Source organism: Oryx dammah, unplaced genomic scaffold, assembly GCF_014754425.2.
Source record: "Oryx dammah isolate SB20612 unplaced genomic scaffold, SCBI_Odam_1.1 HiC_scaffold_11, whole genome shotgun sequence".
Lineage (NCBI taxonomy): Eukaryota > Metazoa > Chordata > Mammalia > Artiodactyla > Bovidae > Oryx > Oryx dammah.
The window spans coordinates 20,372,550-20,399,704 of record NW_024070195.1 but is presented as its reverse complement, the minus strand read 5'-3'; the positions used below and the strand labels follow the sequence as shown (position 1 = coordinate 20,399,704).

Genomic DNA, 27,155 nt, shown 5'->3' with positions numbered 1-27,155 from the left:
AGATGGTGATGGACAGGGAGGCCTGGCGTGCTGTGATTCATGGGGTCGCAAAGAGTTGGACACGACTGAGCAACTGAACTGAACTGAACTCCTTGGAAGGAAAGTTATGACCAACCTAGACAGCAGGGATATTACTTTGCCAATAAAGGTCTGTCTAGTCAAGGCTATGGTTCTTCCAGTAGTCATGTATGGACATGAGTGTTGGACTGTAAAGCAAGCTGAGCGCCGAAGAATTGATGCTTTTGAACTGTGGTGTTGGAGAAGACTCTTGAGAGTTCCTTGGACTGCAAGGAGATCCAACCAGTCCATTCTAAAGGAGATCGGTCCTGGGTGTTCACTGGAAGGACTGATGATGAAGCTGAAACTCCAATTCTTTGGCCACCTGATGCGAAGAGCTGACTCATTTGGAAAGACCCTGATGCTGGAAAAGATTGACGGCAGGAGGAGAAGGGGACGACAGAGGATGAGATGGTTGGATGGCATCACCAACTCGATGGACATGGATTTGGGTAGACTGTGGGATTTGGTGATGGACAGGGAGGCTTGGCATGCTGTGGTTCATGGGGTTGCAAAGAGTCAGACACAACTTAGCGACTGAACTGGACTGAACTGGAAGCAAGGAAACAAGGAGTCCATGATGTCCAATATACAAGGCCACTGAAGGATTCTGTGAAAATGTACTTTGATCATCTATTTACTATTGATTGTAAGTACCAAATTAAGTGAATTTACTTAACTTGCAAAGCCCTTATTTAGTAGAAAGGCAAATCACTTTGGTCAGGTGAAACAGATATAACGCCAAAGATTTCTAACCTCTTGGATTAATAAAATAATTTTAATAATCTTATCCTAACATTTCTTACATTGTCTATAAATATTCTAATTTCGTAAATGTTCTTTGAACTTAATACAGCATTTTGCCTGTTGGTTCATTTATTGAAATGTGAATCTCTTTGACACAAATTCATTTTTATTTGTTGATCATGATTATTTTTTTTTTTGTTTTTAAAAAATGAAATGAGTATTATGTGCTTGTGACTGGAGACTGTGACATTAGAAATAAAGTCACCTTCATCTTTAGGCCTGGGATATTGCACACTGGTCTCTCAATGCCGTGGCAAATCATCATTGATAAGTAGCACACAGTAAGTTGGAAACTGCAGACAGGAAAGTAGATTCTGCATCAAGCATGGGTCCATTGTGGACCAAGGAAATGCTCTGGTTACTACAGAAAAACCTCTGAAATCTGTTAAGATATATCTAAATGTCAAATTAAGGTAAAAGAATGGACTGAATTTCCTTTCGTTGTCATATGAAAATATAGTCTAAAAAGTCTGCAGATGTGTTTTTTAGTTTTTCTAAAGGAAGCTATTTCTGTTTAACTATGTATTACACTGAACCTACAATACACTGGCCACTTGATGAGAAGAGGTGAATCACTGGAAAAATCCCTGATGCTGGGAAAGTCTGAAGGCAAAAGGAAAAGGAGGTGGGAGATTTATGTCCATTAGAGAAATATTATCTCTATCTAGTAGAAAAGATAAAGGTTATAATATAATTCAATAAACCTTTTTGATCTAAATTGATTTTTTCACTTTAATTCAAACTTCTTCCCTTCTTCCCTGATTGTGATGGTGGTGGTGGTGGTAATGGAGGTTGTAAATATTTCCTCTATACATCTTGATTTCGGATTAGCAAAGGAAAAATAAATAGGACTATTAAAAGTATATTTCATACATACAGAGGAAGAGACCCAGTTCACTTGAGTTCAGTCGTTCAGTCATGTCCAACTCTTTGCAACCCCATGGACTGTAGCATGGCAGTCCTCCCTGGCAATCAACAACGCCCGGAGTTTACCAAGACTCATGTCCATTGATTTGGTGATGCCATCCAACTATCTCCTCCTGTTGTACCCTTCTCCTCCCACCTTCAATCATTCCCAGCATCAAGGTCTTTTCAAATGAGTCAGTTCTATGCATTAGGTGGCCAAAGTATTGGAGTTTCAGCTTTAGCATCATTCCTTCCAGTGAATATTCAGGTCTGATTTCCTTTAGGATGGACTGGTTGGATCTCGTTGCAGTTCAAGGGACTCTCAAGAGTCTTCTCCAACACCACAGTTCAAAAGCATCAGTTCTTCAGCACTCAGCTTTCTTTATACTCCAACTCCTACATCCTTACATGACTACTGGAAAAACCATAGCCTTGACTAGACTGACCTCTATTGACAAAGTAGTGTCTCTGCTTTTTAATATGCTGTCTAGGTTGGTCATCGTTTTTCTTCCAAGGAGCAAGCGTCTTTTAATTTCATGGCTGGAGTCACCACGTACAGTGATTTTGGAGCCCCTCAAAATAAAGTCTGTCACTGTTTCCATTGTTTCCCAATCTATTTGCCATGAAGTGATGGGACCAGATGCCATGATCTTGGTTTTCTGATTGTTGAGTTCTAAGCCAACTGTTTCACGCTTCTCTTTCACTTTCATAAAGAGTCTCTTTAGTTCTTCACTTTCTGCCATTAGGTTGGAGTCATCTGCATGTCTGAGGTTATTGACATTTCTCCCGGCAACCTTGATTCCAGCTTGTGCTTCATGCAGTCCAGCATTTCTCATGAGGTACTCTGCATATAAGTTAAATAAGCAGCATGATAATATACAGTCTTGACATACTCTTTTCCCTATTTGGAACCAGTCCATTGTTCCATGTCCAGTTCTAAATGTTGCTTCCTGAAATGTATACAGATTTCTCAAGAGGCAGGTCAGATGGTCTGGTATTCCCAACTCAGAATTTTCCTCAGTTCGTTGTGGTCTATACAGTGGCTTTGGCATAGTCAATAAAGCAGCAGTAGATGTTTTTCTGGAACTCTTTTGGATGTTGGCAATTTGATCTCTGGTTCCTCTGCCTTTTCTAAATCCAGCTTCAACATCTGGAAATTCACAGTTCCTGTACTGTTGAAGCCTGGCTTGGAGAATTTTCACCATTCCTTTGGTAGCGTGTGAGATGAATGCAATTGAACATTCTTTGGCATTGCTTTTCTTTGAAATTGGAATGAAAACTGACCTTTTCCAGTCCTGTGGCCACTGCTGAGTTTTCCAAATTTGCTGGAATATTGAGTGCAGCACTTTCACCAAATCCTCTTTTAGCATTTGAAAGGCAGAAAAAGAGGAGTAGAGAGGGCTTTTTCTTGCCATTATTGCTTATTAACTGCTTGCTGCTGCTGCTAAGTCACTTCAGTCATGTCCGACTCTGTGCAACCCCATAGACAGCCATCAGGCTCCTTCCTCTCTGAGATTCTCTAGGCAAGAACACTAGAGTGGGTTGCCATTTCCTTCTCCAATGCATGAAAGTGAAAAGTTAAAGTGAAGTTGCTCAGTCCTGTCCGACACTTAGGGACCCCATGGACTGCAGCCCCCCAGGCTCCTCAGTCCATGGGATTTTCCAAGCAAGAGTACTGGAGTTGGGTGCCATTGCCTTCTCCAGTTAACTGCCTAGGGAAGTAAAATAAGGGAAAGCATTACAACAGTTCTTATCGACTTAGTAGGTGGCTCTGAAAAGAGCCTTTTTCAGTACAGAGAAAGCAGCAGCTTTGGATTATGCCCTCTCTCCGCGGATCCGGCGTGCAAGCTGGATGTCCTTGGGCATGATGGTGACGCGCTTGGCGTGGATGGCGCACAGGTTGGTGTCCTCGAAGAGCCCCACCAGGTAGGCCTCGCACGCCTCCTGCAGCGCCATCACCGCCGAGCTCTGGAAGCGCAGATCGGTCTTGAAGTCTTGCGCGATCTCGCGCACCAGCCGCTGGAACGGCAGCTTGCGGATCAGCAGCTCCGTGGACTTCTGGTAGCGGCGGATCTCGCGCAGGGCCACCGTGCCGGGCCGGTAGCGGTGCGGCTTCTTCACGCCGCCGGTGGCCGGCGCGCTCTTGCGGGCCGCCTTGGTGGCCAGCTGCTTGCGCGGCGCCTTACCGCCGGTGGACTTGCGAGCGGTCTGCTTAGTGCGAGCCATGAGGCTAACAGAAAACTGGCAGGAGAGTGTTATGCTGCTGGTGCTGCTTCTTACCTTATTTATAGGAGCAGATCAGTTTGATTCCTAGGTCCCGCGCTGTGATCTAATTGGTTCTCACTTTGGCTTTCGGAGAAATATGATCGGATTTCCTTTAAAAATTAAAAGTATACTCGAACTTTTATCCTGTGTCTATATAGTCCAGTATCACGAGTCTATAACAGTAAAGAAGTTTGATTCAGTACTGATTTTAATGTTGTTCATTCATTGCATTTTAAGAACAGAGAAATAACCAATGGACTAAACAATTCTAATCTCGTCATCCGGAAAACTTAAAAATCCCGCCCTTACATGTCATTGGCCAGCTACTCCTCCTTTGTTCTCTTGTTTATTTATATTATACTTTTTGACAGAAAATTCACTTGACCATGCATATGTATGTAAAGACATATATATCGTGTACAATACACGCAAAACCTCTCAGTGAAGCATTACGGTCTTGTTATTTACCTACATATACGTCATTCATAGCCTACAAGCCCAAATTTATGTTCTGATACGGAATTTTCTCAACATGGATTATTTTGAATTTACAAATTATACACCTTGTTTGTTATAGGCGAGGGTAGAAACCTAACATAAATTTCTCTAAGATTTTATGGCGCGTTGTGACCAATGGGTAACAATTTAGCACCTTTTTAGCAAATATGGTAGATGCTCTTCCCTTTTTAAAGACAACACCTAACTGTAACATTAGTAAATAAAACTTAACGAAGATAACCCATTCGTTTTCATTGGAACACGCTTCCTATAGTAAGTATTCCAGCACTTTCTAGAAAAAGTGAGTGGCTCTGAAAAGAGCCTTTGATTTTTAGAACTGGGAATATAATACTGCTAAACGTTTCACTTGCCCTTGGCCTTGTGATGGCTCTCAGTCTTCTTGGGCAGCAGCACCGCCTGGATGTTGGGCAGGACACCACCCTGAGCGATGGTTACACGACCCAGCAGCTTGTTGAGCTCCTCGTCGTTGCGGATGGCTAGCTGTAGGTGACGCGGGATAATACGGGTCTTCTTGTTGTCCCGGGCCGCATTGCCCGCCAGCTCCAGGATCTCAGCGGTCAGGTACTCCAGCACCGCCGCCAGGTACACCGGGGCCCCGGCACCGACCCGCTCGGAGTAGTTACCCTTGCGAAGCAGCCGGTGAACTCGGCCCACGGGGAACTGAAGTCCGGCCCGCGAAGAGCGGGTCTTCGCCTTGGCACGGGCTTTCCCTCCTTGCTTCCCGCGCCCAGACATGGTTAAACGTTGAGCAAAAGGGGAACCGCCACAGGAAAAGCAGAAAAAAAGTGACCTATAAGCAGCAACAAGATGGCAGTTATAGTGCTGGGTGGAATTGCCGCATGCGAGATAGGATTGGTTAATGTCTTCTGTTTGTAGCGTAACCAATAAGAACAGAGATCTGGTGGAGGTAAATTTACATAATCTCGTCATGAATGCGTTGTCAAATCAGATATGAATATTCGTAAACACCTTATTTGCATAGACCGCCTATAAAAGAAGAGTATCTACTTGCCAGCAGGCATTTCAAGATTTTTTTGTGTTGTTGGGTATTGTGATTATAGACATGCCTGAACCGGCTAAGTCCGCTCCTGCTCCTAAAAAGGGCTCTAAAAAGGCTGTGACTAAGGCTCAGAAGAAGGACGGCAAGAAGCGCAAGCGCAGTCGCAAAGAAAGTTACTCCGTGTACGTGTACAAGGTGCTGAAGCAAGTCCATCCGGACACGGGCATCTCGTCCAAGGCCATGGGCATCATGAACTCCTTTGTCAACGACATTTTCGAGCGCATCGCTGGTGAGGCATCGCGCCTGGCACATTACAACAAGCGCTCGACCATTACATCCAGGGAGATCCAGACCGCCGTGCGCCTGCTGCTGCCCGGGGAGCTGGCCAAGCACGCCGTGTCCGAGGGCACCAAGGCTGTCACCAAGTATACCAGCTCCAAATAAATATAATATGCCTAGCCGCTGTTAAACCAAAGGCTCTTTTCAGAGCCACTTACATTTTCATTTAAGGAGTTGTGTACTCTTTCTACATGGCTGGGCATTAAAGTGCAGTTACATTTGCTGCCTGAGATAAAGTGAGAAGCTTTTATTTTGAGAAGGTTCTTAATCGAACGTTTCCCCAAACTTCCATTCTGTATTAAAACGTCCAGGTTTTTTTTTTTTTTTTTTTTTTTTTAAATCTCTTATTTTCATACAGAAATCAAGGGCGGCTGGCTAGTTGTAGTTCCCAGCTACCCCCAACCTCTTTTTTCAGGCCAGATTCTGTGTTCCCACATCAGCCTGACCCACTGAGTTAAGACAGGCCTCTGCTCCAAAGTTAAAGGTGCTCTCCCCCGCCATCCCCACCCCCGCTCCCCCCGTCCCTGGCGCCTACGTATGGCAGGACCCGTTGACTACCTTTGTGAAAACTACCAATAGTTTTCTAGTTTCCTGACGGGACATTGAAGTGGTGCCAATCTTCCCTTGATTTTCCTTATTTCACTTAGTTTAAAAGTATTAGGCACTTTGATAATTATTACATTTTCCTTATTCTGGATGTTGGGAGATATAATAAATGAACAAATTCACCTAGAGATGTAGCCTAATGCTGGGAGAGGAGGTTATTCTTGTAAAAACACTTCTTGATGTGTTAAGAGATCTGTAGATGTGAAATGTTTTTCAATTCTATCTGGACATCTTTGAAAGAACATTGCCTCAGAAGAACATTGGAATTTGAATTTTGTGAAGTAAATAATCTTTGGTTCTCACAGCCTCAGTTTCTTACTGTAAAAATGAGAATATTATGGGAGCTCCCTGGGTTGTCCAAAGGTTAGGACTCGGCTTTTTCACTGCCTTGGCCTGTTCAATCCCTGGGAGGGAAACTAAGATCCTGCCAGCCCTGTGGAGCAGCACCCCGGCAACCCACCCCCCACCCCCAAAAAAATTTTTATTGTAACCAACTCCATTGACAACAGTTTTGTGTGGAAAAAAATGCAATAATTATAATAAACACAAACGTTAGATAGATATACAACTCATGAAGTTATTTATGGACATTATGAAGTCAATTTTTTCCATCATTCCTACAATTTACATATAAGAAAGACAAGTTTTTGAAGTAGTATTATACTCAGAAGTAATAATACTACTATAATGAGTGAGGAAAGTTCTGCTCCATGAAATTAGACATTCTTTTGTTCAGTAGGACCCTATGGGGCCTTCTGTGGAAAATTCTTCAAGAGATGGGGATACCAGACCATCTTACCTGCCTCCTGAGAGATCTTCTGCAGGTGAAGAATTAACAGTTAGTTTGGACATGGAACAACAGACTGATTCCAAATTGGAAAAGGAGTACAAGGCATCTGGTCCCATCACATCATGGCAAATAGATGGCGAAACAATGGAAAGAGCGACAGGCTTTCTTTTCTTTTCTCGGGCTCCAAAATCACTGCAGATGATGGCTGCAGCCATGAAATTAAAAGACACTTGCTCCTTGTAGGAAAAGCTGTGACCAACCTAGACAGCATATTAAAAAGCAGAGACGTTACTTTGCCAACAAAGGTCCATCTAGTCAAAGCTATGGTTTTGCCAGTAGTCATGTATGGATGTGAGAGTTGGAGTATAAAGCAAGCTGAGTGCTGAAGAATTGATGCTTTTGAACTGTGGTGTTGGAGGATACCCTTGAGATTCCCTTGGACTGCAAGATCAAACCAGTCAATCCTAAGGAAAATCAGTCCTGAATATTCATTGACTGGAAGGATTGATGCTGAAGCTGAAGGTCCAATACTTTGGCCACCTGATGTGAAGCACTGACTCATTGGAAAAGACCCTGGTGCTGGATAAGATTAAAGGAAGGAGTATAAGGGGACGACAGAGAATGAGATGGTTTGCTGACATCACGGACTCTATGGACACGAGTTTAAGCAAGCCCAGGGATTTGGTGATGGACAGGGAGACTGGTGTGCTGCAGTCCATGGTGTCACAAAGAGTGGAACACAACTGAGCAACTGAGCTGAACTGATGGGGCCTTGCCCCATAACCTTTGTTTTAGATCCTCTCTGAGGTATCTTCCCTGATAGCTCAGTTGGTAAAGAATCTGCCTGGAATGCAGGAGACCCTAGTTTGATTCCTGGGTCAGCAAAATCTGCTGGAGTGGGATAGGCTACTTACTCCAGTATTCTGGCCTGGAGAGTTCCATGGACTGTATGGTCGATGGACATGTATATTCCATAGGGTCACAAAGACTTGGACATGACTGAGCGACTTTCACTGAGGTATCAACATTTGATGCAAGCTTTCTGACTTCTTTTGCAGAAGTCAAAACCCTTCCACTGAATGGAAGATGTTAACTACTTCATGACCATGACCACCTAGCTATATGCCTCCTGGAGCCTAAAGTGAAGTGAAGAGGCTCAGTCATGTCTGACTCTTTGCAACCCCGTGGACTGTAGCCTAACAGGCTCCTCCATCCATGGGATTCTTCAGGCAAGAATACTGGAGTGGGTTGCCATTTCCTTCTCCAGGGGATCTTCCTGAACCAGGGATCAAACCTGGGTCTCCTGCATTATAGGCAGACACTTTACCCTCTTAGCCACCAGAGAAGCCTGGAACCGAAGATCTGATCAATGTAACACTTGTAACACCACCCTGTTACTCTTTATAAGTCAGTGAGAGAATTTTGTATAATCTAATCAAGTACCCTGGGAAACAACTTCCCTCAGCCACCTTTTAAAAACCTAGGAGCGTGAGGCTTTTTAGGGCCTGAACCACCTTTCATTGCAAGGCTTTAGAATAAGCCTTTCTCTATTCCCGATGCCAACGTTTCAGTTTGGCCTCACTGTGCGTTGGGCACAGGAGACTGAATTAACATTTATGCTGTTAAAACCTAGACACCCTAGCTACAAAAGGAAACGTAAACTGTTTTGTTAAAGCAATGTCAAAATTATGTGAGTCTGCAGCATTTAGGAAGCATTTACTAGTATCTATAGTCATTTTCATATTTACCCTTCTAAATTTCGGTTATGTAGTTATAATCTTATAGAACATCATTGAATGAATACATTAATCAATAATTCTTAAATATGTGTAGGTGCATTAATTTTTGGTTGGTGGTCTGACAAATTATCACAATTATAGTGGCTTAAAACAATACATTTATAATTTTATGGTTCTTTAGATCAACATTCAGAAATGAATCTGATTGACGTAAAATCAAGCTGTCAGAGGGCTGTGGCCTTTAAGAGTGAATCTGTTTCCATGCCTTTTGCGACACCTGGAGTGTTCTTTGTTCCTTTGCTCATGGCACCTTTCCTAGATTTCAAAGTAAGCAATATCTGGCCAAATCATTTTCATGCTGCCTTCTCTCTGGATGTGCACTCTGATTCCCTCTTCCATTGATTAGGGCCCTTGTATTATATTAGGTTCACTTGGGTTCTCTAGGATAAGCTTCTATTTATTTATTTGGCCTCACCACCCAGCATGTGGGATCTTAGTTTACCAACCAACTAGGAATCAAACCCCTGCCCTCTGTAGTGGAAGCATGGAGCCCTAACCACTGGACGGCCAGGGTACTCCCTAGGATAGTCCTATTTAAAGTCAAATGATTAGTAACCTAAATGGCATCTGCAACCTTAATTCCCATTTGTTATGTGTCCCAACATATTCATAGACTACAGAGATTAAAAGGTAGACAAAATTGCGGAGGCATCATTGTATCTAGCACAGTAAATGACAGTATTTTTAAAATTTGACAGAATGCTATATATTTTGCTTTTGATGGGAGGAGGAACATATGGACACACTATTGTATGTAATTTCTGGGAGTTCGTATACTCCACTAAAGCTCATGTAGTAGGCCTGGTTTAGATATTTACCCCTGGGACGACAGAAAACAAAAATTGGCTATTTACAATAATATGAGTCTTAAGTACAGCTATATCATTTAGTTTTCATTCTTTCAGTATATATTATGTAATATATTTATATTTATTATTTAAATATATATTATGTAATATATATGGTTGCTTTTCTTCTTTATGTATATTGTGTTATTTGAATATTTGCATATATTTTTGTGTATGTTGTGTTGTAAACTTAAGTGTTGTGCTTTGGGTGGGAAGCCTGCGATTCATGAGAAGGTAATTTACACAATGTTATTAGGCTATTATGGCTTTTTTCCTACCAGGGATGAAATCCTAAAGTATTTTAAAATACACTCCTAGCATTTGTTCAATATGGGATGTCATTTATAGCGGTTTATAACCTTAAGCCAGTTTGTAAATGGGGCTTCTCTGGTGGCTCAGCAGTAAAAAAATCCGCCTGCAAGGCAGGAGACGGGAGAGGAGGGTTGGGTCTCTGGTCTTGGAAGAACCCCTGAGGGAGAGCATGGTAACCCACTCCAGTACTCTTGGCTGGAGAATCCCATGCACAGAAGAGCCTGGTGGGCTAAAGTCCAGAAGTCGCAGAGAATTAGACACGACTGAAGTGACTAAGCACACACACTCCCAGGTTTGTAATTATGAAAAAGGGTAAGTTATAACGACTGTTATATATGTGTTCACATGACAGGAGAGTGTTGGTAACTGGAATGACGTATGAATTGTTTTTCCATTATTTTTTTTGCTGACCGAGATGAAAACAATCATATGAAATCCACCTTGGGAGAAAGTAACATAGTTTAAGGGAGAGGATGCACCAAAATACCTTCTGGGCATTTCTTTCCTGAACTGCCAGTGTTATGAAACCCAATATGGTAGTTTGGCAATGGTCTAACTTTTCATTAGAGAAACCTTGGACAAATTCTCTTCAGAACTAAATTTTGGAAACGGTGATACTCACTTTTCAACCAGTATGTTCATTAATTGCCTTGGTGCCATTAATATTTTGAAAAGTTATATTGCTTTAAGCAAATAAATTGAATACATGTACATTTTCTTACCACAACACTAATACAAGAAGCATTGCATTACATCTCCTATATAGCACAGGCGACATGGTCAGCCTGCTCCTTGTGTCACAGCCAGGACCACACCCTGAACCCAGGGCGCCTCCGGCAGAAAAAGCTGGTGGGTGGGTTCTGCATCCAAGCCTTCAGATCCTGGGCAGGCCTGGCCTTCCCCTTCCACGCTCTGCTTCCTTGACTGGAAAGAGCCCAGAACTGCTCCCAGGTGCTGTGCTGGCTGGAAATTTGGGGTTTGAGGTGGGGCTGCTGGGTGAGGTGAGGGTGGGAGCTTTAGCTCTCTACTACTTAGCAAGATCTTTCAGCGCCTGGACACTCTGGGACTGGGAAGTCTGCCGGTTCTTGGGCTGTGAGCAGGTGCCGCTCCCCACCAAATCGCATCTCCTCACCTGTAAAATGGATGCGTACACTAGCCCCTGGGAGATTGCAGCAGACAGCGGTGCCTCTCCGCTTACCATGGTCAGCCTATCACACGCTCTGCCTACAGCGGGGATGTCTCCCCCACTGCATGCACCTTGGTTGGTCTGGTGTTTGGAACCGCTCGGCCCTGTGTCCAGTACGCTCTGATCACCTTGTCCACTGCGGACCTGGCAAGCCCACCTTACACTGATAAAAAAGCAGCACTGTGAAACTAAAGCTGCTCTTTTCATGAACTCAGTTTGTAAGTCACACTATCACACCAGTTCAGATATTCAGACGATACTTGCATATCCACACTTGGCTAGCCTTGAGCTAGTGATCAGTGAAAGAAAAAGGAAAACCAGCCAAGAAAAACCAATTTTGGCAACCGGTAGTTGTTACAACGCTTCTACTGAAAAAAGTGAGTGGCTCTTAAAAGAGCCTTTGGAATCAAATATGAAAAACGTCTCTTTGTCGGGATCACTTGGAGCTGGTGTACTTAGTGACAGCCTTGGTGCCCTCAGATACCGCATGCTTGGCCAGCTCCCCGGGCAGCAGCAGGCGCACGGCGGTCTGGATCTCCCTGGATGTAATGGTCGAGCGCTTGTTGTAATGAGCCAGGCGCGACGCCTCGCCCGCGATTCGCTCAAAGATGTCGTTGACGAAGGAGTTCATGATGCCCATGGCCTTGGACGAGATACCGGTATCCGGGTGGACTTGCTTCAGCACCTTGTACACATACACGGAGTAGCTTTCCTTGCGGCTGCGCTTGCGCTTCTTGCCATCTTTCTTCTGGGCCTTAGTCACAGCCTTTTTAGAACCCTTTTTAGGAGCAGGAGCGGATTTGGCTGGTTCAGGCATAACTAACAAACGGCTCAAAGTCCAATCAAACTAAAAATTGTGCTGCTGTTACGTTGGTCCTGATATTTATAGAAGTTGTATGCAAATATGGTATGTAAAATTGTGCACTCTGATTGGATACGTTTTGCAGATTAGTATGGCGGTATGCAAATTACGTGCTGTCAGGTTTCGTTTTTAATTGGTTGCTACCTTGAAGACACTTCAGCCAATGAAACGGCGTAACTGACAATTCGGCTTACAAGTATAATTGCCTCTGATTTGCTAAGGTGATTCGTGTTCCTTTTTCTTTTTCTTTGCTCGTTGTGTTGGTTAGACTGTTAAGATGTCTGGACGCGGAAAACAAGGTGGCAAGGCTCGAGCTAAAGCCAAGACCCGCTCTTCGCGGGCTGGACTTCAGTTTCCCGTGGGCCGAGTGCACCGTTTGCTTCGCAAAGGGAACTATGCCGAGCGGGTCGGGGCGGGAGCACCGGTGTATCTGGCGGCGGTACTGGAGTATCTAACGGCCGAGATCCTGGAGTTGGCGGGCAACGCGGCCCGGGACAACAAGAAGACCCGCATCATCCCACGTCACTTGCAGCTGGCCATCCGCAACGACGAGGAGCTCAACAAGCTGCTGGGCAAAGTCACCATCGCTCAGGGTGGCGTCCTGCCCAATATCCAGGCCGTGCTGCTCCCTAAGAAGACCGAGAGTCACCATAAGGCCAAGGGCAAGTAAACTGGGATATTCCAAGTTCTTGTTACTTGAACATTCAATCTTAGCCAAAGGCTCTTTTCAGAGCCACCCACGTATTCATTAAAAGGGCTTACATTTTTTTTTTAAGCCGAATGCTTTTCAGGGCAATTTGTCAATCTTGGAAATGCAAGTGTTGCAGTAAGATAATGAAGAGCAGATACGGAAAGTTGACATGGAGATAGTTAGTGACCTACAGGTTGTTAAAGCCACTCCTTTAGTACTTACCCCCTGTTGAAAGGAATTGTTTTGCATTATAACGGGATAAATTGTTCTGCAATTTACACTTTGGCTTTTAATAGCCAGTCTCTACTAAGCTGGGCCCTAGTTAATTGTGAATAAGCATACAGTATTGCATAGCCTGGATTTAAAATTCATTTAGGTAGGGCTTAATACAGGGTCACCTTGAGTTCAAGGAGCAGTTACACTTGGGTTAATACAATAGGAAGTGTGAAATTATTCCATGTTTAATGGTTTTTTATGCATTCTCGATAATTCTGTACAAAGAAATATTAAGAATCTCTAATAAGAATTGAACCCTGAACAGGCCCCAATCTGTCTGTGCTTTGGGGTTGCTATATGTTTCATAAAGCCGCTTGTCTCCCGTGAAGACAAAGTCCTCTTCTTTGATAGAATATCTAACTAATATAGCTGGGTTTCGCATCTTCTAGGTAGAGGAGTTCAGAGATCGAGACCTGGGCTTTGATTTGAGGTAGAGATAACCAGACCATCCAGACTGGGATGTAGTTACCCACAGAACGTTTCACTGTTAACCCAGTCTGGATTCATGGCAGTTATAGTAGTTGATGCCTTCAGTTCAGTTCGGTTCAGTGGCTCAGTCGTTGCCAACTCTGCGACCCCATGAATTGCAGCACGCCAGGCCTCCCTTTCCATCACCAACTCCCGGAGTTCACTCAAACTCATGTCCATCGAGTCAGTGCTGCCATCCAGCCATCTCATGTTCTGTCCCCTTCTCCTCCTGCCCCCAATCCCTCCCAGCATCAGAGTCTTTTCCAGTGAGTCAACTCTTCACATGAGGTGGCCAAAGTACTGGAGTTTCAGCTTTAGCATCAGTCCTTCCAATGAACACCCAGGACTGATTTCCTTTAGAATGGACTGATTGGATTTCCTTGCAGTCCAAGGGACTCTCAAGTCTTCTCCAACACCACAGTTCAAAAGCATCAATTCTTCGGCGCTCAGCTTTCTTCACAGTCCAACTCTCACATCCATACATGACCACAGGAAAAACCATAGCCTTGACTAGACGGACCTTAGTCAGCAAAGTAGTGTCTCTGCTTTTGAATATGCTATCTAGGTTGGTCATAACTTTTCTTCCAAGGAGTAAGCTTCTTTTAATTTCATGGCTGCAATCACCATCTGCAGTGATTTTGGAGCCCCCCAAAATAAAGTCTGACACTGTTTCCACTGTTTCGCCATCTATTTCCCATGAAGTGATGGGACCAGATGCCATGATCTTAGTTTTTGAATGTTGAGTTTTAAGCCAGCTTTTTCACTCTCCTCTTTCACTTTCATCAAGAGGCTTTTTAGTTCTTCACTTTCTGCCATAAAGGTGGTGTCATCTGCATATCTGAGGTTATTGATATTTCTCCCAGCAATCTTGATTCCAGCTTGTGCTTCTTCCAGCCCAGTGTTTCTCATGATGTACTCTGCATAGAAGTTAAATAAGCACGGTGACAATATACAGCCTTGACATAGTCCTTGTCCTATTTGGAACCAGTCTGTTTTTCCATGTCCAGTCCTAGCTGTTGTTTCCTGACCTGTATATAGGTTTCTCAAGAGGCAGGTCAGGTGGTCTGGTATTCCCATCTCTTTCAGAATTTTCCACAGTTGATTGTGATCCACACAGTCAAAGGCTTTGGCATAGTCAATAAAGCAGAAATAAATGTTTCTCTGGACTCTTTCTTTTTCCAAGATCCAGTGGATGTTGGTGTACTGAAAGAGGAACTCCCCAGGTCAGTAGGTGCCCAATATGCTACTGGAGATCAGTGGAGAAATAACTCCAGAAAGAATGAAGGATGGAGCCAAAGCAAAAACAATACCCAGCTGTGGATGTGACTGGTGATAGAAGCAAGGTCCAATGCTGTAAAGAGCAATATTGCATGGGAACCTGGAATGTTAGGTCCATGAATCAAGGCAAATTGGAAGTCGTCAAACAGGAGATGGCAAGTGTAAACATCGACGTTCTAGGAATCAGCGAACTAAAATGGACTGGAATGGGTGCATTTAACACAGATGACCATTATATCTACTACTGTGGGCAGGAATCCCTTAGAAAAAATGGAGTAGCCATCATGGTCAATAAAAGAGTCCAAAATGCAGTACTTGGATGTAATCTCAGAAACGACAGAATGATCTCTGTTCATTTCCAAGTTTACTCCTTAATAGTTTCTAAAAGGTGTTATGTCTTTCCACGTGTCTTTAGTCTCCCTTTCCCCCATATCTTAGAGATATTATCAGATCACAACCTATATGGGTGTAAAATCTGAAACTTTTATATATCATTAATATACATTGCACTGTAATTCTAGGGATTCCTTTCTCCTATGGCCACAGCTCTCACTCCAAGCAAAACATTGATACTGGTACATGATGGCTTGGAATGAACCTCAAGAGTCCATCCAGTGACTGCCAAGGGAAAGCCATTTAGGTCTTATGGGGAAGTTAGAGAAGGGTGGGTTCGGGGGCCTGGTTTGGTGGTTACAATACAATTTCAGGCATTGCAGAGTACATCATGAGAAACGCTGGGCTGAAAGAAACACAAGCTGGAATCAAGATTGCCGGGAGAAATATCAATAACCTCAGATATGCAGATGACACCACCCTTATGGCAGAAAGTGAAGAGGAACTAAAAAGCCTCTTGATGAAAAGTAAAAGAGGAGAGTGAAGAAGTTGGCTTAAAGCTCTACATTCAGAAAACGAAGATCATGGCATCCGGTCCCATCACTCCATGGGAAATAGATGGAGAAACAGTGGAAACAGTGTCAGACTTTATTTTGGGGGGCTCCAAAATCACTGCAGATGGTGATTGCAGCCATGAAATTAAAAGACGCTTACTCTTTGGAAGAAAAGTTATGACCATCCTAGATAGCATATTCAAAAGCAGAGACATTACTTTGCCGACTAAGGTCCGTCTGGTCAGACACCACTGAGTGACTTCACTTTCACTCTTCACTTTCATGCATTGGAGAAGGAAATGGCAACCCACTCCAGCGTTCTTGCCTTGAGAATCCCAGGGACGGGGGAGCCTGGTGGGCTGCCGTCTATGGGGTCGCACAGAGTCGGACACGACTGAAGTCACTTAGTAGTAGTAGTAGTAGTAGTAGTGGTCAAGGCTATGGTTTTTCCAGTGGTCATGTATGGATGTGAGAGTTGGACTGTGAAGAAGGCTGAGCGCTGAAGAATTGATGCTTTTGAACTGTGGTGTTGGAGAAGACTCTTGAGAGTCCCTTGGACTGCAAGGAGATCCAACTAGTCCATTCTGAAGGAGGTCAGTCCTGGGATTTCTTTGGAAGGAATGATGCTAAAGCTGAAGCTCCAGTACTTTGTCCACCTCATGTGAAGAGTTGACTCATTGGAAAAGACTCTGATGCTGGGAGGGATCGTGGGCAGGAGAAGAGGGGGACGACAGAGGATGAGATGGCTGGATGGCATCACTGACTCGATGAACGCTAGCCTGAGTGAACTCTGGGATTTGGTGATGGACAGGGAGGCTTGGCGTTCTGCGATTCATGGGGTCGGGGGATCGGACACGACTGAGCGACTGAACTGAACTTCCAACTTCTGCTTTCATATGATCTCTGAACCCCTAAAGTGATAGTGCTCAATCCTATCACATACAGCACTCTTCCTGTAACAAATACTGTAACTACTTCTTTTCTTATACTGAAGTGGAATTTATAGATAATATAATCTACCAATACATATCTTAACTGTAATATAAAAAAGAAAATAAAAGGAAAGTATTTGTTAAAAGAGTTAAAAAAGAGAAATGTAGAAATTGATGCAAAATTAGCCTTACTAAACTTGAATGAGGATATAAAAATAACTTTACCAATCACGTGCAACATACGCCTTTTCAGTAAGTGATCAAAAGAAAGCCAGTCTCAAGTGCCGAATTTGAAAAATTTTATTCCACATTAAGCATTGTGATAATTTGTGTTAAATGCCACAGAACATTGTAAAGAAATGGCATAAGGAGACCAAGGCGACAAAGGGTTGAAAATAGCGATTCAAAAGAAGGCTTACGTCATGGGGGAGTGAACTTGTGTACCAATACCTTCACTGCGAGCCATAAGGAACAATTGATTTGTCCAATTAGAACGAGACTCTCTTTATATATACTGGAAGAAAGGGGCAGGGCTTCGTTTTCCCATCAGTTATCGGCTTTTGGGAAATCTGTCATGGCTCGCACTAAGCAGACCGCTCGCAAGTCCACCGGCGGTAAGGCGCCGCGCAAGCAGCTGGCCACCAAGGCGGCCCGCAAGAGCGCGCCGGCCACCGGCGGCGTGAAGAAGCCGCACCGCTACCGGCCCGGCACGGTAGCTCTGCGCGAGATCCGCCGCTACCAGAAATCCACGGAGCTGCTGATTCGCAAGCTGCCGTTCCAGCGGCTGGTGCGCGAGATCGCGCAGGACTTCAAGACCGACTTGCGCTTCCAGAGCTCGGCGGTGATGGCGTTGCAGGAAGCGTGCGAGGCCTACCTGGTGGGGCTCTTCGAGGACACCAACCTGTGCGCCATCCACGCCAAGCGCGTCACGATCATGCCCAAGGACATCCAGCTCGCCCGCCGCATCCGCGGGGAGAGGGCCTAGATGTTTTTTCCCCGATAAGAAACCGAATTTTAACCCAAAGGCTCTTCTCAGAGCCACCACATTTTCTGTTAAAGAGTTGTGTTCTGGTATCTCCATTTCGAGCGAAGAGGAAACTTATCTCAAGAGGTATTGTTACAAGCTCTTTAAGAAGATGAGTTGGGTGGCTCTAAAAAGAGCCTTTAAGAAACTGATCCTTTTATTTTCCTACTTCCTTGGGGTCGCCTTTTTCGGCTGGACAGCTTTAAGCTTGGCTACCTTGGGCTTATGAACTTTAGCCTTGACTGGACTCTTGGCCGCCTTGGGCTTGGCTGTCTTCACCTTTTTCGGGCTTTTAGCCACTTTCTTCGTCCCAGTAGCAGGTTTCGCCTTCTTCAAGGTCGTCTTAGCGGTTTTCTTCGGGGTGGCCACACCCGTGACTTTCTTGGGCTTCTTAGCCGCCCCGGCAGCCTTCTTAGGCTTGGCCGCGTCCGCCTTCTTCGCCTTGGGCTTGGCCTCCCCGGTGGCCGCCTTCTTGTTGAGCTTGAAAGAGCCGGAAGCCCCGGTACCCTTGGTCTGCACCAGGGTGCCCTTGCTCACCAGGCTCTTGAGACCCAGCTTGATGCGGCTGTTGTTCTTTTCCACATCGTAGCCGGCGGCCGCCAGTGCCTTCTTGAGGGCAACCAGAGACACGCCGTTGCGCTCCTTGGAGGCGGCGACAGCCTTGGTGATGAGCTCGGACACCGAGGGCCCGGACGCCTTACGCTTCGCAGAACTGGTGGACTTGCGGGCCTTTTTCTTCACAGGTGTCTTCTCCGCAGGAGAAGGAGCAGGAGGCGCGGCAGGCACAGTTTCAGACATGATTGTCGGTTTGGTTGGTTATCTAACAGTTAAAAAGTAAAGTCTCAGTGTTGAGTAGCCAGGCCTCCGAGCGTCTCTGTATTTATACACACAGCGCCACTGCTCGCTGATTGGTTCCCAGCTGTCTTCATCTTGACAACAACCTAGTCTCAGCTCTGTCCCGGAATTGTGTTTGTTACAATTCAAGAAAGCAAAATATAAAAAATTTCCTGTGGAGGCATGACTCCAAGTATATTCTACAATGAACCAGGACACCTCAAGGTTTGAGACTTTTGGGGTTACTTCCTCCAGTTTTTATCACGTTGTTCAAAGCCTTTTTCAAAAGCCCCTAACATTCGTGCAGATTCAGAGGTCAGAGGGACAACTTTTTTATTTTCTTTTAAAATACAAATCTTCTCTTTGTGTCTTCAATAACATGCTGTCAGGTAACATTCTATAGATTCTTGGCTTTTCATGCCTTCAACACTGGCTTGATTCTTATTGAGATTTGCCCAGAAAATCTGTTTCATATGAAGAGAAATAACACAGACACTTCTCTACAAAAAGCTGTAGTAAAGTCTCCTTGGAATAGTAGCAATATCTGATAAGAAAAGTCATTATTTAGTTTGAAAAAGTTTTATCATAACTTCTTGTGACTATTTAGAGGGTTAGTTAATTTGGGGACTTTAGGCATTCAAAATCTAGGAAAATGGCAAAAGCAATAACCAATGATCGTCTTGTCATGATAGTTGTGCTTGTGTTGCACTAGCTGATGGCAGAGAAAATTCATGTAAAGACTGCTTTATGGGTTTTAAAAATTATTTCATTTACATTGATTTTACAAAGAAGGATCACTTATTAAAATGTTCACAAGCTCTTCAGTTCTGAGTTCTGTCATGCTTCTGGAAGATAACTTTGGGAAAGTAAGTAACAGAATTAAGGAATATACACATGTACAACACTCACACACATACATAATTCCCTTAAGAGAGAGAAATTTAAAAGCATTTATATTCACTACTATGTTTCTTATTTAATCAAGGATATAAGTTTATAGGAAACACATTTTAGCTTATACTTTCTGTTCAATAGGAAATAGATTGATGGTAAAAAGTAAAAAGAGCTTTGATTTTCTGCTTCACTTCTCAAACTATGTCTTTAACATATTATGTTTATTTTGAAGCAGCCATGGACTTCTTTGTATTTTTGATAAAGCTTATGAGCCCCTTTCCCAAATAGTGCTTTTTAGTGCTTAATTCATATACGATTACAAAGGAAAACAGTTATAATAAAATATCATTATCAAATTTATTTAAAAATCCAAATTGGTGAGGTATGCATGTGTTCTTCTTTATTAATTCATCACATAACAAGATTACCCATACGACCAAGTTTAGAAGGTGTAATATATTTAAACAATATGAGAGATGGAGATTGACAGCTGAAACTGCGACTTGATATGAATATAGCTCAGGTCCTATCACCCACACTGTTTGTTGCCTGCATTCAGAATAGGAGGAAATGCTAAGGTTTGGTTGTAGTATAATAAAAATAAAGTTGGGGTTTTTGTTCTATACAATGATCTGAATCCATCTATATGTCCCAGGTTAAGAACTCTATTCTACAATTTGTTTCTGTGCACTGTACACTCATGGAGCAGCTTTGATAATCTTGGTTGTCCTCACAGACCATAGAGCTTTGATAAACTTTGTCCTCCTCACAGATCATGGAGAAAAAGCAAAAAAAAAAAAAAAAAAAAAAAAAAGAAAGAAAAAGAAAATCTATCTAAGTCATCTGGAACTCAAAGGAATTAACCATTCATTAAATCTTTATGTGGGCTTCCTTAGTGGCTCACACAGTAGAGGAACTGCCTGCAATGTAAGAGACTGGGGCTTGATCCATGGGTGGGGAAGATCTGGAGGAGGGAATGGCTACCCATTCTGGTATTCTTGCCTGGAGAATTCCATGGATAGAGGAACCTGGCGGGCTACAGTCCATGGAGTCGCAGAGTCAGACAGGACAGAGCAACTAACACATTAAAAAAAAAAAACTTCCAAAATTTTATGTTATTTTGTGGAATCCTCAAAGGAAGGTTTTAGTAAATTAATTACTTAGACTTTCACTTTAGAGGCATGAATTTTGAGTGGAGGAGTTGAGAGAAGACAGGATACTGTAATATATCATAATAAATAATGCTGAGTAATTGCCTCTTTGCAGATGTTTTTAAAAAGTTGCATTGTCTCTTTTAAATTTCAGTTCTCCATAATTTACACTTAATTATACATTTAAAAGGGGGAAAAAAAATGTATAGATTGCTCAAGGTCACAAACTAGTACGTGGAGCAGTCTGTCTCCAGAGCTTGACTGGAGTAATGCCACCGGCTTGCAGAAATAGAATGTGGTTACAGATATAATGCCAGATACAACCTGTTTGCAAATTAATTTATAATCATGCCACAAATTTTAGGCTTACAGCCCAATAAGTTTTTTTTAAATTCACTTTCGGATATACATTTTTATAAATCACCAGTGTAGCACTCAACGGATGTTTAAATCCATAGTTAAAGCACTTCATAAAAGACAACAGCATGAGTTATCTGATTATTTCATACTCTAAGAAGCCTGAAGTACAAGTATCAGGCTTCTTTGGGGAAAGTGTATGAACTGTTGCCTCACTTAATGACTGCCCATTTTGTAGGCACGCACAAACACAGATATCCATAAATAGAAAAAAAATTTATATTCCATCTCCAGGATCCAGTGGCAACAGGCGCCTTGCCTAGCTGCTAAGCTGTGACCAAGCGACAAATAAGCGAAGGGCGGGAACCGAATGTGGTTACCGCCCCTGCTCTTCCAGTTTTCAAACAGGTCCGTTCAGTTACTATAAATACCCTAAAAGGCACGTAACCCTGTTCGCTGTTCAGCCTGCAGCTCAATCATGTCTGGGCGCGGTAAAGGCGGAAAGGGGCTCGGGAAAGGTGGTGCTAAGCGCCATCGTAAAGTTTTGCGAGATAATATCCAGGGTATCACTAAGCCCGCCATTCGTCGCCTGGCTCGCCGTGGTGGTGTTAAACGGATCTCTGGGCTCATCTACGAGGAGACTCGCGGGGTGCTAAAGGTGTTCCTGGAGAACGTGATCCGGGACGCGGTCACCTACACCGAGCACGCCAAGCGCAAAACTGTCACCGCCATGGACGTGGTCTATGCGCTCAAGCGCCAGGGACGCACTCTCTACGGCTTCGGCGGCTAAGTTCGAGGCAGCCGTTTGGCATAGCCTAATAGAACCAAAGGTCCTTTTCAGGGCCACTTACCCATTCACTTAGAAGAGTTTTGCACTTTGTGATACAGTACAGATATGTTTAGGCTGCCACTGCCTTTAGTCCATAGGCTTACATTGACTTACATTCCCACCCCACCCCCTCCCGCCACCCGGCGTTTCCGATTAGTTGCAGACCACCAGAGGTTATCAACAACCTCAAGCTGAATTTCTATTTAATAATACTTGAACTGTATATTTAGCGGGTAGTAGTTAAGAGGCCAGCTCAGTGCGGTAGACATTTTGCACAGCCGTTAGTGAAAAGCTGAAAGGCGTCTAAAAATGTAAAGTCTGATGCTAGGAAAATGGAAAAACCTAGATAGGCATTTTTGAACTGAAAAAACAGCATGCCTTCTCGGACATAACAATAAAGGGGAGTGTGTGATCATAAAATATTTTGAAGACTGATGCTAGGAAAATGGAAAAACCTAGATAGGCATTTTTGAACTGAAAAAACAGCATGCCTTCTCGGACATAACAATAAAGGGGAGTGTGTGATCATAAAATATTTTGAAGACTTAAATTCTACTAGAGAAAACTACTTGGTAAGTAAGATTGTAAATCGACTGTGTATATTATATTTATATAGAGAGTAGTTATGGTTCTTGAGTTTTAAAGTGGAATGGAGACAGACTGACTTGTCTTTGCTTCTCTGAACTGTCCTCCCATTCCAAAGGATCTCTTAATTGAACCTTTCATTAAGGTTGATAGAAGTGCTTCATATAAAAAATACAGGTTTATGTTCCCACTCCAGTATTGTTACCTGGAGAAGCCCCATGGACCGAGGCCCCTGGTGGGCTACAGTCCATGGGGTTGCAAAGAGTTGGACACCACTGAGCAACTAAGCACACTGCACACGTTTACAAAGTTATTATGTTGGCTCTAAATATTTAGAGTTTAAATATTTAATAATCTAGTCCCTTGCACTGCAAGGAGATCCAACCAGTCCATACTAAAGGAGATCAGTCTTGGATGTTTATTGGAAGGACTGATTTGAAGGTGAAACTCCAATACTTTGGCTACATCATGTGAAGAGCGGACTCATTTGAAAAGACCCTGATGCTGGGAAAGATTGTGGGCAGGAGGAGAAGGGGACGACAGAGGATGAGATTGTTGGATGGCATCACTGACTCGATGGACATGGGTTTGGGTGGACTCTGGGAGTTGGTGATGGACAGGGAGGCCTGGCGTGCTGTGGTTTATGGGGTTGCAAAGAGTCGGACACGACTGAGCGACTGAACTGAACTGAACTGAATCTATTCCATTGAATAAATAATTTATTAGGTTTTCAAGAAACAATCTCAATACTGTTCCTCAGAGATAAAAAGGAGAGGGAAATCTCGAGCACAGGGATGCTATTTTCTCTCTCGTTGGATAAGTCGTTTAAACTGTATTACTCTGTTTCCTTATCTGTAAAATGGAGATAGCTTTACTTCCTATCTTATAGTTTCAGGGGTGAATGACATTAAATAGTACTTCATATTTTGGCCACTGCCTGTCACATCGTAAATGCTCTATGTTTTCGCTGTTGTTATTTGCATTATTGGTATTCTTATTTCTCATGACATCAGAGACACGGAGAAAAAGAAAATGACATTTGAACCATGATGACATACATTTGAAGTCTTCAATAATCATTTTCTATATTTGTGGGCTTTAGCAAACTGCTAACCACTGTTCCCTTATCTGTAATGTAAGAGTAAATTCATATTTTTGTGAGGATTGAGTGAAATAACCTACGAATATGTTTATGTATATGTTAACAAGTATAGTTTATATTTGTTCTTAAGAAATTTCTTTTGTATCTAAACATAAAAAAAAAATCCAGATAATTAAAAAAAACTTTCTAGAAAGTTAAATTTGCTGACTATATTTAAGGAATTACTGAACACTTAGGCCTTTTTCTTCAGTCCCTTTTTTTTTTCTTTCAATTTTACGAAAACAAATCTGATTAGTCCAGGTGGGCAGATGCCTACATCAATCAAATATGATGGCCCAAGATAGAATGTAACAAGATAATGGCCACACATGGGGCTCTGTCCTAAGTAGAGTTGTTTCCAGGCCATAAACTCATTTTTACCACCCAGAAACTCCAGAAACTCCACCCAGAAACTCCTGTGTTAGCTTTTTCTTCACCATATATTAGATGTTCTCAAAATCTACTACATAAAAAGCATCTTTATTTGCTGGGCATTTTTTTTGTAAGCCAAATTCTTACATCTCCCCAGAGCTAATGAAACAAAAACTTTGGGAATGGGGCCAGCAATCTATCCTTTAACAAGCCATCTTGGTGATTTTGATGTATACTCAAGTTCTTTATAGATTCAGTACACAATTCAGCTCTTGGGACTTGAATGTACAGTGAACTTGGTGGATGTACCTTCTGTCTAGAAGGTTCTTACATCAGGCAGTGCACGTGCCATCTCAAAGGTCATTTGCCCTCTTTCCTTACTAATACAACCTCAGTTTTTTTAAGGTCTCCATTTTCTCCCTGCCTTGTGCTCCAGGAAAAGCAGAGTCCCTCTCTTAGGCTCAAGAATGGGGTTCTGATTCCACCCAAGTCCCTCAGTATTGACTAATGTGAGGGAGGGAGTTGAGGGTATACAGCCAGTTGTTTGTGGCTCTGAGAGCCTTAAACAGTGGAGTTCAGCTTCCCCAAGAATGTAGTCATTAGGCTGAAACTGGAGTTGCTGGTCAATAAACTGTGTATGTGCTGGGGATTCATGTGGAATCAGGAACATTTCAGGCAAAGAATAACTGCAGAGGCCTGGAGGCTGGAGAAAGAGTCCCAACAGTGTAAAGGATGTAGGGGAAGGAGGTTGGTGGGAACCAAACCAAAAAAAAAAAAAGAAGAAGAAACACAAGACAAAAATAGAGAAAAAAGAAATCCCTTCCATTTGGGCTGGAGAGAGATGAGGGCCAGCCTTTGCAGGGCCTGTGGCCATAGCATAGATTTTTTTATTTCTCTGAGATGGGGGATCATCCAAAGGCTGTGAGCAGGTAAAATTAAAACACACACACACACACACACACACACAAACGAAACATAAAGCCCCTCACAGTGACTCTGGAATAGAAACCAAATTCACTATGAACAGAAGAGTTTCAGTATCACCTCAAACTCAAAGCAAGGTGATGAGAATCAGTCCAAAAGCAATTGTAATTTGGCAACCTGAAAATAAACTGGTTTGTATCCTTGTGCTTATTTTTTTGTACCTTTTTGAGACAATAAAAGGGAGCTCGGATAGACTGGCCAGGGAGGCCACCTAGGACTGTTTCTAAAGGACAATAATAGCAGTTCTTGGGTGGATTTGGCATTTCCATGTGTGGGTGAGGTGCCCTTAACCGAACCCTTCATTCCTAACTTCCAAAAGGACGCCTCTAATTTGCAGTTTCCGGAAATATGAGGAAGAGTCCTGCCTTTTATTTTTCAGGATTTATTCTCTTGAGCATAAACCGTAGGCTTTCAAACCTCGGTGTTTGGCTCACAACGTTAAAAAGCATCTTTACATCTACAGTTCTTGTTTGCGTTCTGAGCAGGCCCTGAGGACCCCTTTTCTTTGTCACCAGGATAGCTGCCTTTTCTGAACTGAGCGCGGGGAGGACTGGAAGCAGGATAGGGGGATGGGCTCGGAAGATCGAGGTGACCTGACGGACTGGAGAGATTGTTAAGAGACAGGTTTCATAGTATGTGGCCGCACCAGTGAGAAGACTGAGTAGGCTGAACACAGAATTCTGTGAACTTTGCAAGTCTAGTTTGTAAAACGAGTCAGGAGATTGGGATGATTGTATTCTTAAAAAAATCTAATGACGAGAGCCTCTTTAAAATCCAGGAGGAAGAGAAAATTAAAAAAGTAACTATTGTTCCCTTACTGGATAGTTGCCGCCACCAATCATGTAAAGAATCTTAGATAAAACTCGAAAGCCCTAGGCAAAGGGCTAGGGGTAGGCGAGAGAAAGAATTAGTAGGAGTAGTGAGTCACTCAGTCGTGTCCGACTCTTGCGACTCTATGGGCTGTATAGCCCGCAAGGTTCCTCCGTCCATGGGATTCTCCATGCAAGAATATTGGAGTGGGTTGCTATTTCCTTCTCCAGGGGATCTTCCCGATCCAGGAATCGAACCAATGTCTTCTGCATTGCAGGCAGATTCTTTACCGACTGAACTAGGAGGGAAGCCCTGGATCCACACCAAAGAACCTAGGTGGAGACCCGCAACGTCATACTTTCGAAGTCCCGGTTTTAGAGAGCGGGATTTTCAAACCTAAATGTTGCCTGTAGAATTCGGCAGGGTGACGGTTTAGATATAACCAAGATCAGAGTTTCATAAAGTGCCCGTAGTAGCCAACGGATCACCCTGTACAAATTTCATTAAGATAACCTGGAGCTCCAAGAATTCGGGTCAGCAGATTATTTCAGCCGACGTTGTTAGGCTGCTGGGGACCTTTGTAAGCGGAACCGTTGGTAGAAAGTAGTGCTTTGATAAATACGCGTTATCCTAAACACTGATTGAACGGCTCGTATTCACAGCAGTACGCAGCTCTGATGGTGAAAACATGAGGTGGCTCTCAAAAGAGCCTTTGGGTTTTATAGTTACTACAAATATATCTACTTGGAGCTGGTGTACTTGGTGACAGCCTTGGTGCCCTCGGACACGGCGTGCTTGGCCAGCTCCCCGGGCAACAGCAGGCGAACGGCGGTCTGGATCTCCCTGGATGTGATGGTCGAACGCTTGTTGTAATGGGCCAGGCGCGATGCCTCGCCAGCGATGCGCTCGAAAATATCATTCACGAACGAATTCATGATTCCCATGGCCTTGGACGAGATGCCCGTGTCCGGGTGGACCTGCTTCAGCACCTTGTACACGTACACGGAGTAGCTCTCCTTGCGGCTGCGCTTGCGCTTCTTGCCATCCTTCTTCTGAGCCTTGGTCACCGCCTTTTTGGAGCCCTTCTTAGGGGCCGGTGCGGACTTGGCTGGTTCCGGCATTACGACTACAGTGACTTCTGACAAAAAATAAAATGGCGGCTGCGCCAACTTATTTGTAGTCAACGTTATGCAAATGAAGGCCTACTTTCATAATTGCTGATTGGTTCACTTGCATGCAAATAAATAATTCCAGATCTACTTTCTCATACCTGTGACAGTTTTCCAGGAATCAAGCCAATTTTTTAAATCTAGTTAACCTTTTAATAATAAATTCTGTTTCGTTTA

General features: G+C 43.4%; 9 protein-coding genes across 9 annotated transcripts; 4 read left to right on the top strand and 5 right to left on the bottom strand.

Annotated features, from left to right (window-relative positions):
* Positions 1-3,141: 3,141 nt before the first annotated feature.
* LOC120870416 (histone H3.1) lies at positions 3,142-6,358 on the bottom strand. Its single transcript, XM_040250080.1, has one exon. The coding sequence runs from the start codon at positions 3,994-3,996 to the stop codon at positions 3,586-3,588; it is 411 nt and encodes a 136-aa protein (XP_040106014.1). The 5' UTR covers positions 3,997-6,358; the 3' UTR covers positions 3,142-3,585.
* LOC120870442 (histone H2B type 1-C/E/F/G/I) lies at positions 3,151-6,050 on the top strand. The gene has a single exon (XM_040250106.1). The coding sequence runs from the start codon at positions 5,618-5,620 to the stop codon at positions 5,996-5,998; it is 381 nt and encodes a 126-aa protein (XP_040106040.1). The 5' UTR covers positions 3,151-5,617; the 3' UTR covers positions 5,999-6,050.
* LOC120870425 (histone H2A type 1-B-like) lies at positions 4,228-6,198 on the bottom strand. The gene has a single exon (XM_040250089.1). It carries the CDS (start codon positions 5,482-5,484, stop codon positions 4,897-4,899), a length of 588 nt encoding a protein of 195 aa, XP_040106023.1. The 5' UTR covers positions 5,485-6,198; the 3' UTR covers positions 4,228-4,896.
* A 5,429-nt stretch (positions 6,359-11,787) lies between the features above and the next one.
* Positions 11,788-12,287, bottom strand: LOC120870449 (histone H2B type 1-C/E/F/G/I). Its single transcript, XM_040250112.1, has one exon. It carries the CDS (start codon positions 12,249-12,251, stop codon positions 11,871-11,873), a length of 381 nt encoding a protein of 126 aa, XP_040106046.1. The 5' UTR covers positions 12,252-12,287; the 3' UTR covers positions 11,788-11,870.
* A 99-nt stretch (positions 12,288-12,386) lies between these two features.
* LOC120870426 (histone H2A type 1) lies at positions 12,387-13,036 on the top strand. The gene has a single exon (XM_040250091.1). It carries the CDS (start codon positions 12,574-12,576, stop codon positions 12,964-12,966), a length of 393 nt encoding a protein of 130 aa, XP_040106025.1. The 5' UTR covers positions 12,387-12,573; the 3' UTR covers positions 12,967-13,036.
* A 3,557-nt stretch (positions 13,037-16,593) lies between these two features.
* Positions 16,594-19,508, top strand: LOC120870415 (histone H3.1). Its single transcript, XM_040250078.1, has one exon. It carries the CDS (start codon positions 17,403-17,405, stop codon positions 17,811-17,813), a length of 411 nt encoding a protein of 136 aa, XP_040106012.1. The 5' UTR covers positions 16,594-17,402; the 3' UTR covers positions 17,814-19,508.
* LOC120870406 (histone H1.4-like) lies at positions 17,781-21,128 on the bottom strand. Its single transcript, XM_040250069.1, has one exon. It carries the CDS (start codon positions 18,648-18,650, stop codon positions 18,018-18,020), a length of 633 nt encoding a protein of 210 aa, XP_040106003.1. The 5' UTR covers positions 18,651-21,128; the 3' UTR covers positions 17,781-18,017.
* Positions 21,129-21,208: 80 nt separating this feature from the next.
* LOC120870457 (histone H4) lies at positions 21,209-21,938 on the top strand. The gene has a single exon (XM_040250119.1). The coding sequence runs from the start codon at positions 21,567-21,569 to the stop codon at positions 21,876-21,878; it is 312 nt and encodes a 103-aa protein (XP_040106053.1). The 5' UTR covers positions 21,209-21,566; the 3' UTR covers positions 21,879-21,938.
* A 2,908-nt stretch (positions 21,939-24,846) lies between these two features.
* Positions 24,847-27,155, bottom strand: LOC120870443 (histone H2B type 1-C/E/F/G/I). The gene has a single exon (XM_040250107.1). It carries the CDS (start codon positions 26,928-26,930, stop codon positions 26,550-26,552), a length of 381 nt encoding a protein of 126 aa, XP_040106041.1. The 5' UTR covers positions 26,931-27,155; the 3' UTR covers positions 24,847-26,549.

Bases quoted from the DNA above. Each gene is read 5' to 3' on its own strand.
- LOC120870406 (XM_040250069.1), bottom strand. From the start codon at position 18,650: ATGTCTGAAACTGTGCCTGCCGCGCCTCCTGCTCCTTCTCCTGCGGAG.
- LOC120870416 (XM_040250080.1), bottom strand. From the start codon at position 3,996: ATGGCTCGCACTAAGCAGACCGCTCGCAAGTCCACCGGCGGTAAGGCG.
- LOC120870443 (XM_040250107.1), bottom strand. From the start codon at position 26,930: ATGCCGGAACCAGCCAAGTCCGCACCGGCCCCTAAGAAGGGCTCCAAA.
- LOC120870442 (XM_040250106.1), top strand. From the start codon at position 5,618: ATGCCTGAACCGGCTAAGTCCGCTCCTGCTCCTAAAAAGGGCTCTAAA.
- LOC120870415 (XM_040250078.1), top strand. From the start codon at position 17,403: ATGGCTCGCACTAAGCAGACCGCTCGCAAGTCCACCGGCGGTAAGGCG.
- LOC120870425 (XM_040250089.1), bottom strand. From the start codon at position 5,484: ATGACGAGATTATGTAAATTTACCTCCACCAGATCTCTGTTCTTATTG.
- LOC120870457 (XM_040250119.1), top strand. From the start codon at position 21,567: ATGTCTGGGCGCGGTAAAGGCGGAAAGGGGCTCGGGAAAGGTGGTGCT.
- LOC120870426 (XM_040250091.1), top strand. From the start codon at position 12,574: ATGTCTGGACGCGGAAAACAAGGTGGCAAGGCTCGAGCTAAAGCCAAG.
- LOC120870449 (XM_040250112.1), bottom strand. From the start codon at position 12,251: ATGCCTGAACCAGCCAAATCCGCTCCTGCTCCTAAAAAGGGTTCTAAA.